Source organism: Myotis nattereri, assembly GCF_964212035.1.
Source record: "Myotis nattereri genome assembly, chromosome: 1".
Classification (NCBI taxonomy): Eukaryota; Metazoa; Chordata; class Mammalia; order Chiroptera; family Vespertilionidae; genus Myotis; species Myotis nattereri.
In genome coordinates, this window is record NC_138075.1 from 197,968,840 (window position 1) to 197,984,633 (window position 15,794).

General features: G+C 45.5%; 1 protein-coding gene across 1 annotated transcript; it reads left to right on the forward strand.

Moving 5' to 3' along the window:
- Positions 1–13,909: 13,909 nt before the first annotated feature.
- On the forward strand, positions 13,910–15,461 carry LOC308510808 (F-box only protein 31-like; the record flags this gene model as incomplete). The annotated part of the gene is made up of 1 exon (XM_081080851.1): positions 13,910–15,461. Exon 1 carries the CDS (start codon positions 13,938–13,940, stop codon positions 15,459–15,461), a length of 1,524 nt encoding a protein of 507 aa, XP_080936977.1. The 5' UTR covers positions 13,910–13,937.
- Between the last annotated feature and the right edge of the window lie 333 nt (positions 15,462–15,794).

Below are 15,794 nucleotides of genomic sequence, written 5' to 3' on the forward strand. Positions count from 1 at the left end.
GCAGGAAGACAGCTATTGTTCTGAGGAGGGATTTTCTAAATTCCTTAGTTTCCCCTTAAAATACACTGAGAAAAAGTTCTTGTTTTCCCAACTAGGGATGAGATAGACTGGTTACTAGGTTTGTGGCACTGCCGTGTAACATGGGTACTAAAAAAATATCCCCTCTTTTTCCAACCCTGAGGAGTGATGGGAAGAGAAGTGGGCAGGAGAGAAAGGGGAATGAGGGGAGAGGTGAGAAGCAGGCAGTGTTATACTGTTCTCCCCCCCCCCCCCCAATAAAAATAGCAGCTAAAATTGAAAAAAAAAATTCAATCCTTCATTGTCACTAGCCACAGTTCAAGTGATGCCTAGACAGCAGGGCTCATGGCTACCATATTGGATATTTAGAACAACCGCGTAACTGTAAAATGTTCAGTAGCCTCTTCCTGGCTGGTGGGGATTGGGTTGCCCACTCTGGGTTGAAACTTCTGAGAGGAACATGTTTTCAAAGCAGCCAGATAAATTTTAGGGAGTCTGAGGGCTGGGGCCTTGTTCCTGCTTGTCAGCGGTAACCTGAAATTTGCTCGCCTAATGGTAATCTCTCTAAAAAGGCCCTCAAACACATCAGACTCTGGAGAAGCTGTGGGCAACCTTATATATATGACAATCTAAGGGGAAAGAGGTCAGGGCCCCCGACTAAATAGTCAGGTATTGCATGTTTTAAAAGTTCTTACGGCACACTGATTGAAATTCGCTGGCCTAACAAAGTTATTCGTGTATTCTCTTTGAGTCTTTATTCTCTTGAATCTCTATAAGGTGTCCCCCAAAATGTATACACACTTTGAATAATGGTTAATTTCAAGGAGTTAAATCTGAAAAGAAAGAAACATCAGTTGATGTATCAGCTGTCCCCCGACTTCTGTGAAATTTTCTCCCTGACACATGCAATGTCCCCTACCTTCGGCCAAACCATCTACCCTGCTTCTCTCCCCTCTCCCCAGAAGCCCCACCTTGCCCCCAGTGAAGGAATTAAAGGAAGATAATTTATCTCACTTTAGTTCAGTTGGGTATGTATTTACCAGGGAGCAGGGGCGCTGGCTTGTCTCCACAGAGGATTTAAGAGGTAGAGAGGCCACATGGTTGTTTCCTGTTTGTGGAAACCTCATCTTTCTTCACCTGTCCTTCCTGCTCCCTTCTTCCTGTCTTTGCCTTCGTGTGCTCCATGGTTTCCTGCTCTGTGTCCTGCCAGAGGCTTCTCTGAGCTCACGGTGGAATGTTTGAGAGGATTCCCCACCAGGTAGGATCCCTGTATATTCCACTTCCTCAGCTGTAACTCAGTTAAAAAACACACACACATTTCTAATTTGACTGATTTCCATAGTTTACGAATATTTCCCAGCCTAACTCCATTCTCTCAGTGGCAAACCATTGCTCATTGTCACTTCTCTGAGACAGATTCTTTAAAAAACAATGACAAGAGTAAAAGCAGTAGGAAAGAGCCATTCATTGCTGATCATTCTCTTCACATTGCATGAATCATCTGTTCCTATTTGTCGCCTGCCAGAGTGAATAAGAAGTTATTGTAAAGAATCTGTAACAATTATTTTATTCTGAAAAGGTGATACATGCACAAGGCAAGAAATTATGAAAGCACAAATGGCATAGAGTGAAAAGTAATTCTTCCTTTTACCCCCACCCCCAGAAAGATTAGTTCTTCTTTGCAGAGACAACTACCAATTTCCTGTGGCGATAACTGTACAGCTGATGTCCGGTGAGGTAGCTACCTGTCACATGTGCTATTGTGTGCATAGCTGCATCGAGCACCTGAAATGTGCTATAAACGTAAAACACACACTCTGTCTTATATGACTTGTGAAAGAAAGCATGTAAAATAGCTCAGACATAATTTTTATATTGATGGCCTGTTGAAGTGATATTTTTTATATTCTAAAATGCATTTTACGTTTCTTTTGACTTTTTTTGTAGCTACTAAAAATTTAGTTATATATATGGCTCACATTTGCAACTTGCATTATGTTTCTATTGAACAGTGCTGGACTATACAGAAATAAGTATACACATATATGTCTGTGTGTGTGTGTGTGTGTGTATTTGTGTTCTTGCACACAGCCATGTATAGTAGCATAATATAAACTTTGTTCTGGACCTTTCTTTTTCCACTTAGCAATGTGTCTTGGAAATTATTTCACATCACTATATAAAGAGATTTAAAAGAATCACTTTTGGTTCTGTTGTATAAAAGTCCATTTATATAACCAGCCCCTTTTATTGAAGCTTTAGGTTGATTGCATTTTTTCTCAATTTCTACAGATGATGCTTAATAAATGGCCTCATATATTTCACATTGATGCAGTTGGAAAAAACTAGATCTAAGAATATTTATTTACATTTTCAGCAAATTTGCAATTTTGATAAATGTCAAGTTTATCTCCTTAGAGAATGTGACAATTTACATACCCATAAGCAATGTGTGAGCAAGCACATTTCTCTTAACTCCCTATACAATGTAATATCAAACATTTTTATCTTTGTCCATTTGATAATTGCCAAACTATATACTTAGTTTAAACTACCTGGTCATATAATGCTTTAAAATATATCTGAGAATAAGAATAATGAATTTCCTGTAGCAAATCATGTTTTCCAAAGCATTTATGTGTTCTCTCATTTAATCCTTATAATACCCCACTTGTCTATGCATTTTACCTAGAAGCAAACCAAAGCTTAGGTAAGGAGGAGAAATATGTGCAGTAAATACTTTATATACTTTATATTCATTTAATTCTCAACAGGATATGGAAGCAGATTTTATAGGTTTTATTATTTCCATTTTACAGAGGAGGACACAGGTTCAGCATGGTTTGGTGGCTCACTGAAGTCCCATAGCTAGCAAGCAGAGGTGTGAATGGTGCAGTGTTGCTGTCAGACAAGTGTGAATGAACTACTTTACCAGCTGTGTGAACTTGAACAAGTCCATTAATTTGTAAAATGGGGAAAATAAAAGTACTTACCCTATGAGAGAGGACAAAATAAATCAAGATAATATATATAAATACTTACTGGTAGCATGATGCCCAGTATGCAGGAAGCCCTTAAAAGAGTGTGTGTGTGTGTGTGTGTGTGTGTGTGTGTGTACCAAGATTTAAACCTAGGTTTAGTTTCCTGAACTCCCACTCATCTTCCTCCTCCTGGTGACTCAGTCACTTCTGGGCAGCCAGGTTGTCTGATCAAGTTATCTTTGTGTGAGTTGGGGGCAGGGCAGGAGCAGAAAGGAGGTATTTCCGGTTGTCATGTGCCTGCCACATTCTGTCCAGCTAGGGAAGGTGTTGATCCTCTCTGACCTAAGCATCTTCTTCATCAAATGGGCCATGGGGTAGTCCTGGTAAAGTGGAGACTCCGACAAGCTTTCTTTGACATCTAGGAGCACAATAAATTGTAAGTCACATAGACTTTTTACATGAAAACAAGGTGAAAATCATACTGGGACTCCTGTGGAAATTGCCCATGGCTCGGGGGCACATCGATTAGGTTATTAGGCAGGTCACGGTGTATTGAGATGGCCCCAAATTGAGCAAATTATTATAATATAACAAACTACAACTGTGAGATAGAGCAGAATCCACTGTGATTTTAGAATAGTCTTTACTCTTTTCCTTTTGGAAAAAAAAAAGACAGGAAGTAAGTGATCAGGAAATGCAGGAACAATAGCCGTTTCCTGGAAGAGTGGCTCTGATGTGATGACTAACCTTTCAGACACGCGGGGCTTAACCGGCAGAGGCTGAGGCCATGGGCCTCTGCAGACAGAAGGGCCAGCGGTAGCTTGTGAGAGCTGGAAAGAGCTGCCAGTTAGCCGAAGCGCATTATTTGCTACTCCCTGTCTGGTGAGAATACATGAGAATCATGGCAAGGTTATTTGGACCCGGAGACCATCAAGCTGTTAATTGGCAAAAACTGCTACCTGACTGGAAGCCTTTAAAAAGTTCTTGGTATCAGGCAGAAACAGCCGAGAGGGACAGCCTTTGCTCACTTCAATAAAGGAAAGATCCCAGAGGTTTTTTAATGCGTAAAAATGGTAGCTCCACCTGCAGACAATGTTTATTGGCTGGTTGGTCTTCAGTCTCTTAAGCCACCGACTTCTGCATTTTGAAAGCCTTTGTATGACTAACAGCATCTGTTAAGCGGAGTTTTCTCTCTTTAATGCCAATTCATCATAACGTGTAAAAAAGAAAACTGCCCTTCTGAATGTCGTATCGGCCTTAGGATATCAGAGTTAATCACACGGAATTAATGCCATTCTGGCAGGAGCAGTAGCACAGGGTGCTTTAGTGACGCTAAGCAGCCTTGTGACCAGCAAATGCACGATTTCTGCCAGGCTTGTGAAATGTTGGAAAAACCTTCGGGAGTCCCTCCTCTTATCTCCTCAGACCCTTTAGGACCAGGCACCACAGCATCTGTTTTGCAGGGGTTCCTAGGAAAGGAGGAAGTCTCTTCCCAATGAATGTTTTTTTTTTTATTTTTTTGAAATAAACTATAAAGATGAGAAATTTAAAAAAATTATTCAGAATCCCACCCCTTGGACGAATTATATCAGAAGAGTATGTTCCTCAGACCCAGAGGTAACACCCTAAGCAATGTGTATATCTTTCTCTATTTGTTTTCCTAACTGTAGACTTCCTTTCTTAAACAATATGGGGTGCATTTGGCTATTTAGATTTTCCACATCAGTCCCTAGAATTCTTCCTTTGAAAAATTAGCAAAGTTGAGTATGTGCTATTTATTCTTCTAAGCCCTTTTCAAGTAGTAACTCACTTTCCTCCTCACCTGGACCTATGAGGTAAGCCTTTTATCATTCCCATTTTACAGGGGGTAGAGACTGAGGCCTCGGGAGGGTAAGCATTTGCCCAGGATCATACAGCATTACTGCAGCCAGGATGCCAACTGGCTGAATTTGACTCTGTTACCTGTGCCGTTAGGTTCCACTGCTCACATTTACAGCCACTGAGCCACGGATGGACCACAGTCAGGCCAGCCATTGCCATTATTTTCTACTTTATTATTTCAGTGCTTACTGGACATTCCTATGCATATGTCTGTATGCAGTGCTTTTCTTTCCGAGAGTTTATCTGCTAGAATTGGGATTGCCGGGTCACAGAATAGGTGTATTGAAAATTTCAATTACATTTCCTTTTTGAGCATCTGCTCGGTGGGTGCCAACTGTATTTTCTCATTCACCATCAGATTTAACCTCTGTGGTAACTAGTGCCTATGTTTTAGGATCATCCTCCTAACCCACAGAGGTTAAAAGATTGGTCTTGAATCCCACAGCTAGCCAGGACCTTGGTCTGGCTGCACACCCCGTGTGAATTCCACAGTGAGCTACTTATAGTGATGTAATTGCAAAGGTCTTTTGTGTTCTTCCATTTATCTTGGGAGCCAGAGTTTAAGCCTAAACCACCAAGCCAGTCACTGCCATAGGGCTTCTGCCCTCTCTCAGTTAAGGGAGGGATCTGTGCTTTTGGAAAAAACAAATATTTCCTTGGAGCTCAATGTTACTAGAGTATCTTGGTCTTGAACACTGATTTGTATAGTTTTAATTATTCATAATTTTTAACATACCTTCCATTAAAGAATACAGTCTATACGCTTTTATCAATGGTCTACTAGTAGGCATGCTAAAAAGAGAATCATTGCTTTATTTAAAAATACAAACACAGTCTGCTCCCTGATTGATCAGGGAATAATCGGTCAGGCCTTGTGTGGATTTTCTAGGTTTCTTCTTCCTCTCCTCCCTTTTTGAGACATTGCTCTGCTACTTACTAATGGGTTAACTTTAGGCAAATTATTTTTATCATTTTAAGCCAAATTTTCTCACCTGGAAAGTGGGGATAACAAAGGTGTCCTTTTCTGAGTTATTGTGAGGCTTGAACCATGTAATTCATGCCCAGTGTTTGGCACTGTGCCTGGCACACAGGAGGCCTGAACTGATGTTAGCAGACAGTGGTGGCAGGAGCACAAACCACCACCAAGAGTGGATGGTTCGTTAGCAAGCAAACTGGATTCAATATAAGTCCACACGAAAATTTCCAGGGGAGAGTGTGGGGAAGGCTTCTAGTGAGTTAAACTAGGCTATTTGGTAGGTGGAGTGGAGGTGGTGAGAAAGCCTAAACATCAAATAAAACTGACCACTGAGCCTGACACCACTGGCCAGCCCTTTCTAAGCCAGCCTCCATTGTAAACCCTGTCTTTGTCCCTCCCTGCTTCTCTGACCACTTGTCTGTTTACTCAGCTGGCTCCTCCATATCCTCCTGCCTTCAAGGTTCTATCTTCAACCATTTCCATTCCTCATCTACAGCCTCTCCATGGCGATCTGTTTATACGTAGGTCATTACAGAAATTTACAGGATAATGCAGGGTGCAGGAGAAAGACGGTTTTGTTATGCAGATGGTAGGAAAAATGGCCCAGAGCCTTGGCTATCTTGGAAATGGGGGTAAGGCAGGAAGGAATTCCGTTTAAAGTGTCAACTTTTGTACTTGATTTTCACCATTGGCTTTTTGAGTTTTTGGTTAATTGAATCTTTTTGCCGAAATGTTAAAATGCTCTCCTTCTGCGTTTGGGGTAAGTTGATATGAATTAATCAGACTCTGTGAAGTGTGCTGAGGAGTGTATGACCTATCTAGGTATGTGTGGGAGAGCAGTTCCACCAGATGTGAAAGTCAAATTAGTGTGGCTGCTCCCTGCAGCTGGGGTGAAGGTTTATCTGGGAAAGAGGCTGAATCTGTTGGCTAAAACAAGACTTTGGGTTTTATCCATGGTTTTCCATATTCTATGTCCTTTAATAATTAAGAGTTGGCTTGATATCAGTAATGTGGGAGCCTCAGAACTAATATGTGGGCGTTGGGGTGAATAACATTTTAATGCTTAATATTACCTAGAGATGACTATTGGGTCTGTAAAACTAGCCAGGAAATCTCATGAAAGAAGTTCCTGTGTTGATATATTGGCCCCCGTTTTATTGTATTTGGTGCAGTGATCCAATGAAAATAATAATTTTTACTTTTCTGGTATATTTGTGGGTTGAACCCAGAAGCTAAGGAACACAATACTGAAAAAAGACCAGGAGAAAAAGGAATTAATGAAATCTCCCCAAAGCACTGAGTGAAAAATGCCATCGGGACCATCTGCGGTCTGGCCTTCCCAGGGCCCTTCTGCTACACACAGAGTCCATCTCTTTGTTTTGGAGAACTCCATCTCTGTGAAACGTATTGTACTGTTTAAATAGAGATGGCACTACTCCCTGGCTGTAGTGTGGACTCAACTTCAACCAAAGAGAACACCACATCCTTCTGGGCATAGTCACTAGTTCTGGGTGGGCCCTTGACCGGCACCAGATCAAATAGAGACAATCCTGAGCCTCTTGCTCAAATTGTCGGGAGACAGAGAATTTCTTTCGACTGGATTGCTAAACTGGCACAGTGTATACCTAGAACTGCTGGAGGACATCTTGCTACCACAGAAGGAGAGCCTGCCAGAGAAGGAAGCCAACACAAAGGAAAGCAGGGCCAGGGATGGATAATTTCTGATGACACCGCGTGAGGATCTGGATCCAGCCATACTTGAAGCCAGAACTACTTGGATGTCCGTTATATGAACAAATAAAGTCTTTTTGTTGCTGTTGTTCAAGTGGGTGTGAGCTTCTAAAATCTCCAATAATTTAAAATCGAAGTATTTTACACCCCCAGATGAAGAATTTATCAATATGTACATTTTTAGCCTAGATAAATATAATGTCAGAATATTCTGTTAATTTTCACGGTGTTAAAAACAAAAAAATAAATAAATCTCAGTGATGAGACTATTTTCCTATTGGCTGGTTTCCAAAATATGTCAGGATGAGAAGTCATGTTATTCTTTCTTTTTCTCCCAATGTGTTTCTGACAAACCACATGGTGTTCAGATAGCTGACATCCATGTGCAAATCGCCTGTCTGTCCAATCTTATTGGGTCCAGTGTATCTCTGTTTTGCAAAGACTAGGTGTCCCTTCTCCCTCTTTTGTCTTTGCTCTACATTTTACTTCTTATCTGAGGCTCTGTAGAAGCCAAGTTTCTCTTTTCAGATGAGCATCTCCCCACATTAACACATGTATCACACTGTCCTTACAGATTGTCCTTACCCTCCAGGTCCCGAGGAAAAGAGAAGGCTTGGAAGGCTTATGTACATGTGTGGTGGCCATCCACACAGAGAGAAATGGGTCTGCTCAGACCACAAATGCAAATGGAGGTTGACTTTAGCTTTATGTTAGAGGGATCATTTTCCCCAGAGAGCAATCAGTGCCACCCATCCATTACTAAGAGCTATATTTTAGACCAGGGGTGGGCAAACTTTTTGACTCGAGGGCCACAATGGGTTCTTAAACTGGACCGGAGGGCCGGAACAAAAGCATGGATGGAGTGTTTGTGTGAACTAATATAAATTCAAAGTAAACATCATTACATAAAAGAGTACGGTCATTTTTTTTTTTTTAGTTTTATTAATTTCAAACGGGCCGGATCCGGCCCGCGGGCCGTAGTTTGCCCACGGCTGTTTTAGACCCTCATTGCGGGATTATAGAGTTGGCCTAATGCCAAGAGGGCATTGACACTGGAATTTCCCACCTCCAAATGTCTAGCATTACATTGTAGGAAAACCATGCTCTATTGGCAAGAATTTATTTCATATTCTGACCAGTTTGCAATGGTCAGATGAGACTCAGCACTGGCCTGAGCATCCCTAGATTCAGGATTGAAAACTTAAAATGTCCGCTGGGGCCAGGCAGCTGGCAGAGCTGAGAGAAGTGGCCGGGCTGGAGCCTGAGCTCTTTTTTTTTTTTTTAAATATTTTTTTATTGATTAAGATATTACATATGTGTACCCTCTACCCCCCCCCCCCGGTCATCCCCTCACCCCCTCGTTGTCCGTGTCCATTGGTTAGGCCTATATGCTTGCATATAAGTCCTTTGGTTGATCTTTCCCCCTTGCCCCCACCCTCCCCTACCTTCCCTCCAAGGCCCGACAGTCCAATCAATGCCTCTCCGTCTCTGGATCAGTCCTTGTTCATCAGTTTATGTTATTCATTATATTCCACATATGAGTGAGATCCTGTGGTATTTATCTGCTCTCCAGTTCCATCCATGCTGTGGCAAATGGTAAGAGTTCCTTTTTCTTCTTCCTCTTCTTAAAGAATACCTTTCAGCATTTCATATAATGCTGGTTTGGTGGTGATGAACTCCTTTAGCTTTTTCTTATCCATGAAGCTCTTTATCTGACCTTCCATTCTGAATGATAGCTTTGCTGGATAAAGTAATCTTGGTTGCAGGTTCTTGCTATTCATCTCTTTGAATATTTCTTGCCACTCTCTTCTGGCCTGCATGGTTTCTGTTGAGAAATCAGCTGACAGTCGAATGGGTACTCCCTTGTAGGTAACTGACTGTCTTTCTCTTGCTGCTTTTAAGATTCTCTCTTTATCTTTTGCTCTTGGCATTTTAATTATGATGTGCCTTGGTGTGGTCCTCTTTGGATTCCTTTTGTTTGGGGTTCTCTGCGCTTCCTGGACTTGTAGGTCCATTTCTTTCACCAGGTGGGGGAAGTTTTCTGTCATTATTTCTTCAAAAAGGTTTTCAATATCTTGCCCTCTCTCTCCTTCTGGTATCCCTATAATTCTGATGTTGGTACGCTTGAAGCTGTCCCAGAGGTTCCTTACACTGTCTTCATATTTTTTGAATCTCTTTTCTTTTTTCTTTTTCGGTTGGGTATTTTTTGTTTCTTTGTATTTCAAATCTTTGACTTGATTCTTGGGATCCTCTTGTCTGCTGTTGGATCTCTGTAAATTATTCTTTATTTCAGTCAGTGTATGCTTAATTTCTAGTTGGTCCTTTTTCATGTCCTCCATGGTCTCACTATACTCCTTGAGGGATTCATTAAATTTATCGGCGGTTTCCATAAAATTCTTGACAAACCTTATAAACGTGGCCTTGAACTCTATATCCAGTCGTTTGCTTTCCTTCGTTTCTGCCATTTGTGACCTGTTTCTTTGTCTCCGCATTTTGGCTGCTTCCCTGTGTTGATAGAGTGGCCCTGCGCACCAGGTGTCCTGTAGGGCCCAGTGGCTCAGCCTCCCCAGTTACCTGGGGTGGACACTCTTGGTGCACTCTTGGTGCCTTGGTTGTTGTAGGATCACTGGGAGGAATTGACCTCCAGGCCAATTGGCTGTGGGAAGCAGCTGTGTCTGAAGTGGGAGAATGGTCCCCCTCTGACCACTGGGTACAGTGGCTCCTGGATCTAAGGAGGTGCTAATTCAGCCCCTGCCTGAGGCCACACAGCAGGAGCCACGAAGAGGCTCAGCTGTGAAGAAATGCAAGCCGCTGCGGGGCCTTGGGCCTTCTCTTGGAAGTTCCGGGTCTGCCTGGCTGGGCTGTAGTTAGGTACATTCACATGCAAAAGCCTCTGCCGCAGCCTGGGTGGGGCGGGGTCTCAGGGAGTCAAAAGGGCGGAGAAAGAAGCTATGGCTGATTCTCCGCGCCCGGAGTCGCGCGTCTCAGTGTCCCGGTAACGGCTGCAAGCACCTCTGAGGGAAATCCGCCCTCAAGTTCGCCCGCTGCCGCCTGACCGACCAGCCTCTCCCCGTATGAGTCCTGGGTCCCCAGAGACTCGCCGGAACCGGAGTTCAGAGCAGTCGGGAGCTTGTGATTCAAAAAGACAGCTGCGTCCTCAGGTGCCACCCCCTTTCCGCTCGCGCAAGCCGCCGCCGTACCTCTGCACTCAGCCTCCGCAGCTCCTCTGGCTCTCAGCGTGCTTTTCTTTTCTTCTAGTTGTAGAAATTACACTCAGCCAGCCTTCCTGTTGTTCTGGACGATGTTTGCTCCGTCCTTTGGGATATTTTTCAATTGTTGTGTGAGGCGACTATTTCCCGGTGTTTATCTATGCCGCCATCTTAGTTTCTCCTGGTGAGGATTCGGAGCCTGAGCTCTTACTTGCATGATTAAAGGGAGCTGCTACTGTTCACCCCAATTTGAAGGCATGTGCACGTGCAGTGTGGGCCCTGTGCTGTTGGAGGTTCAATGCTTCAGTGCAGCTGGGAACCCAGAAGTCATCAGTCTGCAGCCTCTGACTTGATAATAGCGTCAGGGATTTGTGCCAGGTGGCTGGATTTGGGGTTGTGTTTCAACCTAATTTAGTTCGCTTTGAACATAACCCAGTGCCATGATTTAGAGCATGGACTCTGGTGTCAGGCTGTTCTGGGTTTGTGGCCTGGCCTGAGACTTACTAATGTCATGACCTCAGCCAAAGAATTAATATCTTGGACATGAAGCTTCCACATTTGTAAACAGTGGCTGCAGTTTCCACACCTGACTAGTGTGGGGTTGGGGATGGCAGAGCTTGAGGTAAATGAGACGATGCTCTCAAAGCTCCCCCACAGCAGTTGTGGAAAAGTGTAAAGCTCTCTTACAGGCTGGGAAGTCTATCACCAGAGCTGACAGAAACCCATGTAAGACATTGTTTTTGCATTCTCCAGAAGCAGCCAGAGAGACAACACTGCATAGTGCCTAAGAATGATGCAAACCCCGCCCGGCTGGTGTGGCTCAGTGGTTGAGCATCAACCTATGAAGCAGGCGGTCAAGGTTCGATTCCTGGTCAGGGCACATACCTGGGTTGCAGGCTCCACCCCCAGTGTGGAGCATGCTGGAGGCAACTGATCAATGATTCTCTCGCATCATGGATGTTTCTATCTCTCTCTTTTCCTTTCCCTTCCTATCTGGAATCAATAAACATATATTTTTAAAAAAGAGAGTGGTACAAATCTGGAGTCAAATCTTTCTCTCTCTTTCCAGCCAGGAGCCATTGACCTCAGGGTTCTCATCTATAAAACGAAGGTTGCAGGTTGCCTATCCCACCAGATTCTGAGGAGGATTACGTGAGTTAACACGTGTAACTGAGCTAACATTCCTGAAACATTTAAAGCAGAGCCTGGCACCCAGTAACGACTCCAGGAGTGAAAGGTTACAAAACTATTGTTGCAGTACAGTTTTAACAGCTCTTGTGACTTGTCATTTGAGTAAGACTGTATACAATCCCTGGAGCTTGTGGTTTGCATTATGCTACCTTTAATAACACCCAGTGCAATTATTTTTTAACTTAAAAAGTTGGGAAAGTTTACTCACTGTTATAAGGACCACTTCAAATCTACAGTGAAAGGTACAAAAATGTAGAATATACAAAATGAATGCAATTATGTCAAGTTCTTTAAAAGCAGGTTTTACAAAACTGACTTAGAAAACAGTTGGGTAGATTAAAAAAAATAATCTGTTGAGAGTCTCTTTTGTGCAACGCATATGGCGAGGCCTAGAAACAAAGCTAAAATAAGAAATGGGGAAGGTGAACACCTCTACTTCAAGCCAAGGTCATGTTCACACATGCCAGCATATGGTGGCGTGGGGGCATTTTCTGAGATCTTTTCTCCTCTCATAGACGACCTGGTAGTGCAGGTGTGTAGGGGTAAAGGTCGGCATTGAGTTCAGAAGCAATGCAGGTGTGGATAACCAGGCTGGCGTGGGAACACGCAGCCAGGACCCTCAGGGTCAATGGACAGTGGGGGAAGGGGACCTGGGCAGGGGGCACCAAGCCAAGGGAGTGAAATTTAGTCTCCAAAAGATTTCCATTGAACTTTGTGCGTATTTGAAAGAAGGCAAAACTAATGCCTTCTACCCAGGCTGGAAGCATGCGTGAGTGCATGCATGGACATGCAAATTCCTGGAGAGCATGCAGGAGTCTAGGGAGAAAGGGAGTGAAGGGACTGCTTGAGTGAGGAGCAAGAGTAAGGTTCCATCCAGCGAGGGCCACAGGTGGCTGGAGAGGCGTGTTGCTAGCCCGAAAGTGACACTGAGGTCAGATGTGGCTGGGGGTGGGAAGGGGCTGATCCAGGCTGTGGCAAGGCTTGTCCAGGCCTCCACAGCAACCCACAGCCCTGAAGGCTCATGAGAGGGGACCTCCATCTTTCCATGCATCACCAGGGATACCCCACCCCAACTCCCTTCTGCATCCGAGTCCAAGTCCAGGGCCACCCTGGACTGCCTGCTCCAGGAAGGCAGGGAGCCAGCTGAAATGAAGAGGCTTTATTAACCAAAAAGGCATGGGAGTGATGGAATCAGGCTGAGAGGTGATTAAAGGAGGTGCTTTCCAGCTGGAAAAGGGGGCGGGAGGTTGTCCACAAAGCAACTGGTAGCAGTTATTTGAAAAGTAAAAACAATTCATGTACTCATCCCCCTGTTGTCCATGTCCATTGGTTTGGCTTGTGTGCATGCATACAAGTCCTTTGGTTGATCTCTTCCCCTTACCCCCTCCTTCCCCCACTTTCCCTCTGGGGATTGATAGTCTGATCGCTGTTTCTCTGTCTTTGGATCTGTCCCTGTTCATCAGTCTATGTTATTCTCTATATTCCACAAATGGTGAGATCATGTGGTATTTATCTTTCTCTGACTGGCTCATTTCACTTGGCATGGTGCTCTCCAGCTCCATCCATGCTGTTGCAAAAGGCAAGAGTTCCTTCTTTTTTACCGCAGCATAGTATTCCTTTGTGTAGATGTACCACAGTTTTGTGTGTTTTTTTCTGCATTTCTATGAAATGTCCCCCCACCTCTCATAGGCATATCCCTGGAGGCATCGCCCTACAGAAAGCGGATCAGTGGCTGCCTGGGGCTAGGGCGGAAGGACAGGGCGGGGCATTGGGAAAGGGAGGCGACTGTTAATGGTATGGATTTAAAGCCCTACAATTGGCTCCTCTCTGAGGGGGCGTGGCTAGGCCCTGGGAGTGGGGGGGGTGGCTGGATCTAGGGCGGGACCAGCCAGCTTAAAACCCTGCGGAGGGGCGGAAGTTCACACTGTGGTGGCTGTTACACGTGGAGGCATGGAGGTGTGCGCTTGCCTCTGCGGTTTGGGCTCTTCGCCGGGATGGGGATGTCGGTGTCTTCAGAAGCGCCAGCGCCCAGCTGAGAAGGCAGCGGCCCACAGCAAGCTGGCCCCGGCCCCAGCAGAAAAGCACCTCGAGGTGAACAGGGAAGCGCGGTGCTGTGCGGGGAGTGGAGGAATCGCGAGCCCCATGCCGGCCCCGCTGGCCCCGCGCTGCTCGCTGCATGACCTGCCGGTGGAGATGCTGGTGGAGATCTTCGCCTCGCTCCCCGGCACCGACCTGCCCAGCCTGGCCCAGGCCTGCACCAAATTCCACCACATCCTGCACATCGACAGCATCTGGAGACGGCGCTGCCGGGAGGAGTATGGCGTTCGTGAAACCTTGCAGGGCCTGGAGATGATCGGTATGTCTTATCGAGAACTCTATACGAAGCTGTTCCACCCACACAGACACATTTTGGGATTGTGGCAGCTAGATCATGGCTATAGAAGACTGCTGAATGTCGCGGTGGACGGCTTAGGCATTACTGGTTGGACGTGCAGGCCTCCCCTTAACCCCCAGGTGGATGGGCCAATGCAATCCGAGCCGTCGTTCAGAATTCGCCTGACGGAGCGGAAATCAGCCGCGGTGGAGTGCGTGGAAGGCCGCCACAGCAGGCCCCACAACCTCCACATGCAGATTCAGAAGGACAGCTTCAGCCTCAAGACAGACCACCGAAAGGACTCACCAACGCGGCCTTGGGACGCATGGGGGCGGGGGCGGGTGCAGGAGGACAGACAGCCATGTGACTGCCTGACCTACCGCCGCCTCTACCTCCCGCCGAGCCACCCGGACGACCTCATCAGGCCAGGCCTCTTCCAAGGCAAATACGATGAATACGGCCTAACGACTGCCATGCTCAGCTTCCATGGGAAGGATGCCAGGGTCACCGATATCACGGGAGTCTCCAAGAAGACGTTAGAGATCCACCTCAGGCACCGCATCCAGCTGCCAGGTGGCGGGTTCTTCCGCAACTTGAACGAGCTCTCCCGCGTGGTCCAGGAGATCGACGAGCAGGTGATCCGGGAGCAGCAGCAAGAAGATGGGACTGAGGAAAGCGAGGGCCATGGCTGGCAGAGCCCTGCCCAGCCCAGCGCCGGGGAGTCCGGGGCTGCAGGTTCGGAGGAGCAGCCTGTCCCGTTTGTTCTGCCTGTGGGCGTGCGCTCAAGAGACGAGAACTACCCCCGAACCTGCAGGATGTGTTTCTACGGCGTGGACACTGTTACTGTTACCTTATCTGGCTTCGCCTACCCCAGGCGCCACCCTGGAGTCTTCATCCTGTTCGATGAGAACCACTTCGGGTTCATCTCTCTGGCGACAGAATACTTCATCCTGTACAGCAGAGTCCAGAACACCTTCCAGAATGTGGAGGCACCATCCCCGCAGGCCTTCCTGGAGATGCTCAAGAACATTCAGCCCAAGACCCCCTGGGAGGTAGAAATGAACCTTAGACCAGTATTCTCAACCTTCCTAATGCTGTGACCCTTTAATTCAGTTCCCCATGTTGTGGTGACCCCCAATTTCATTGTTACAAATTGAACATAATTAAAGCATAGTGATTAATCACACACAAAAAGTAAAGACATCTTAGGTAATAATAAAAAAAATTAACAACAATAAAAAAACAAAAAAACAACAATTCATGTAGTATATGCACCTCTGATGGATTAAGAGTCTTCATTCAATAGTCACACATGCACAGGGTGTGAAACCCGAGGCTGTGTTTGCAACTCAGCCGGAGTGGGAGGTGTCAGAGAGTGGGGTTCAGTTGTGGGGTGGCCTCAGGAGGGTATAATCATCTAACTTCTCTGTCAC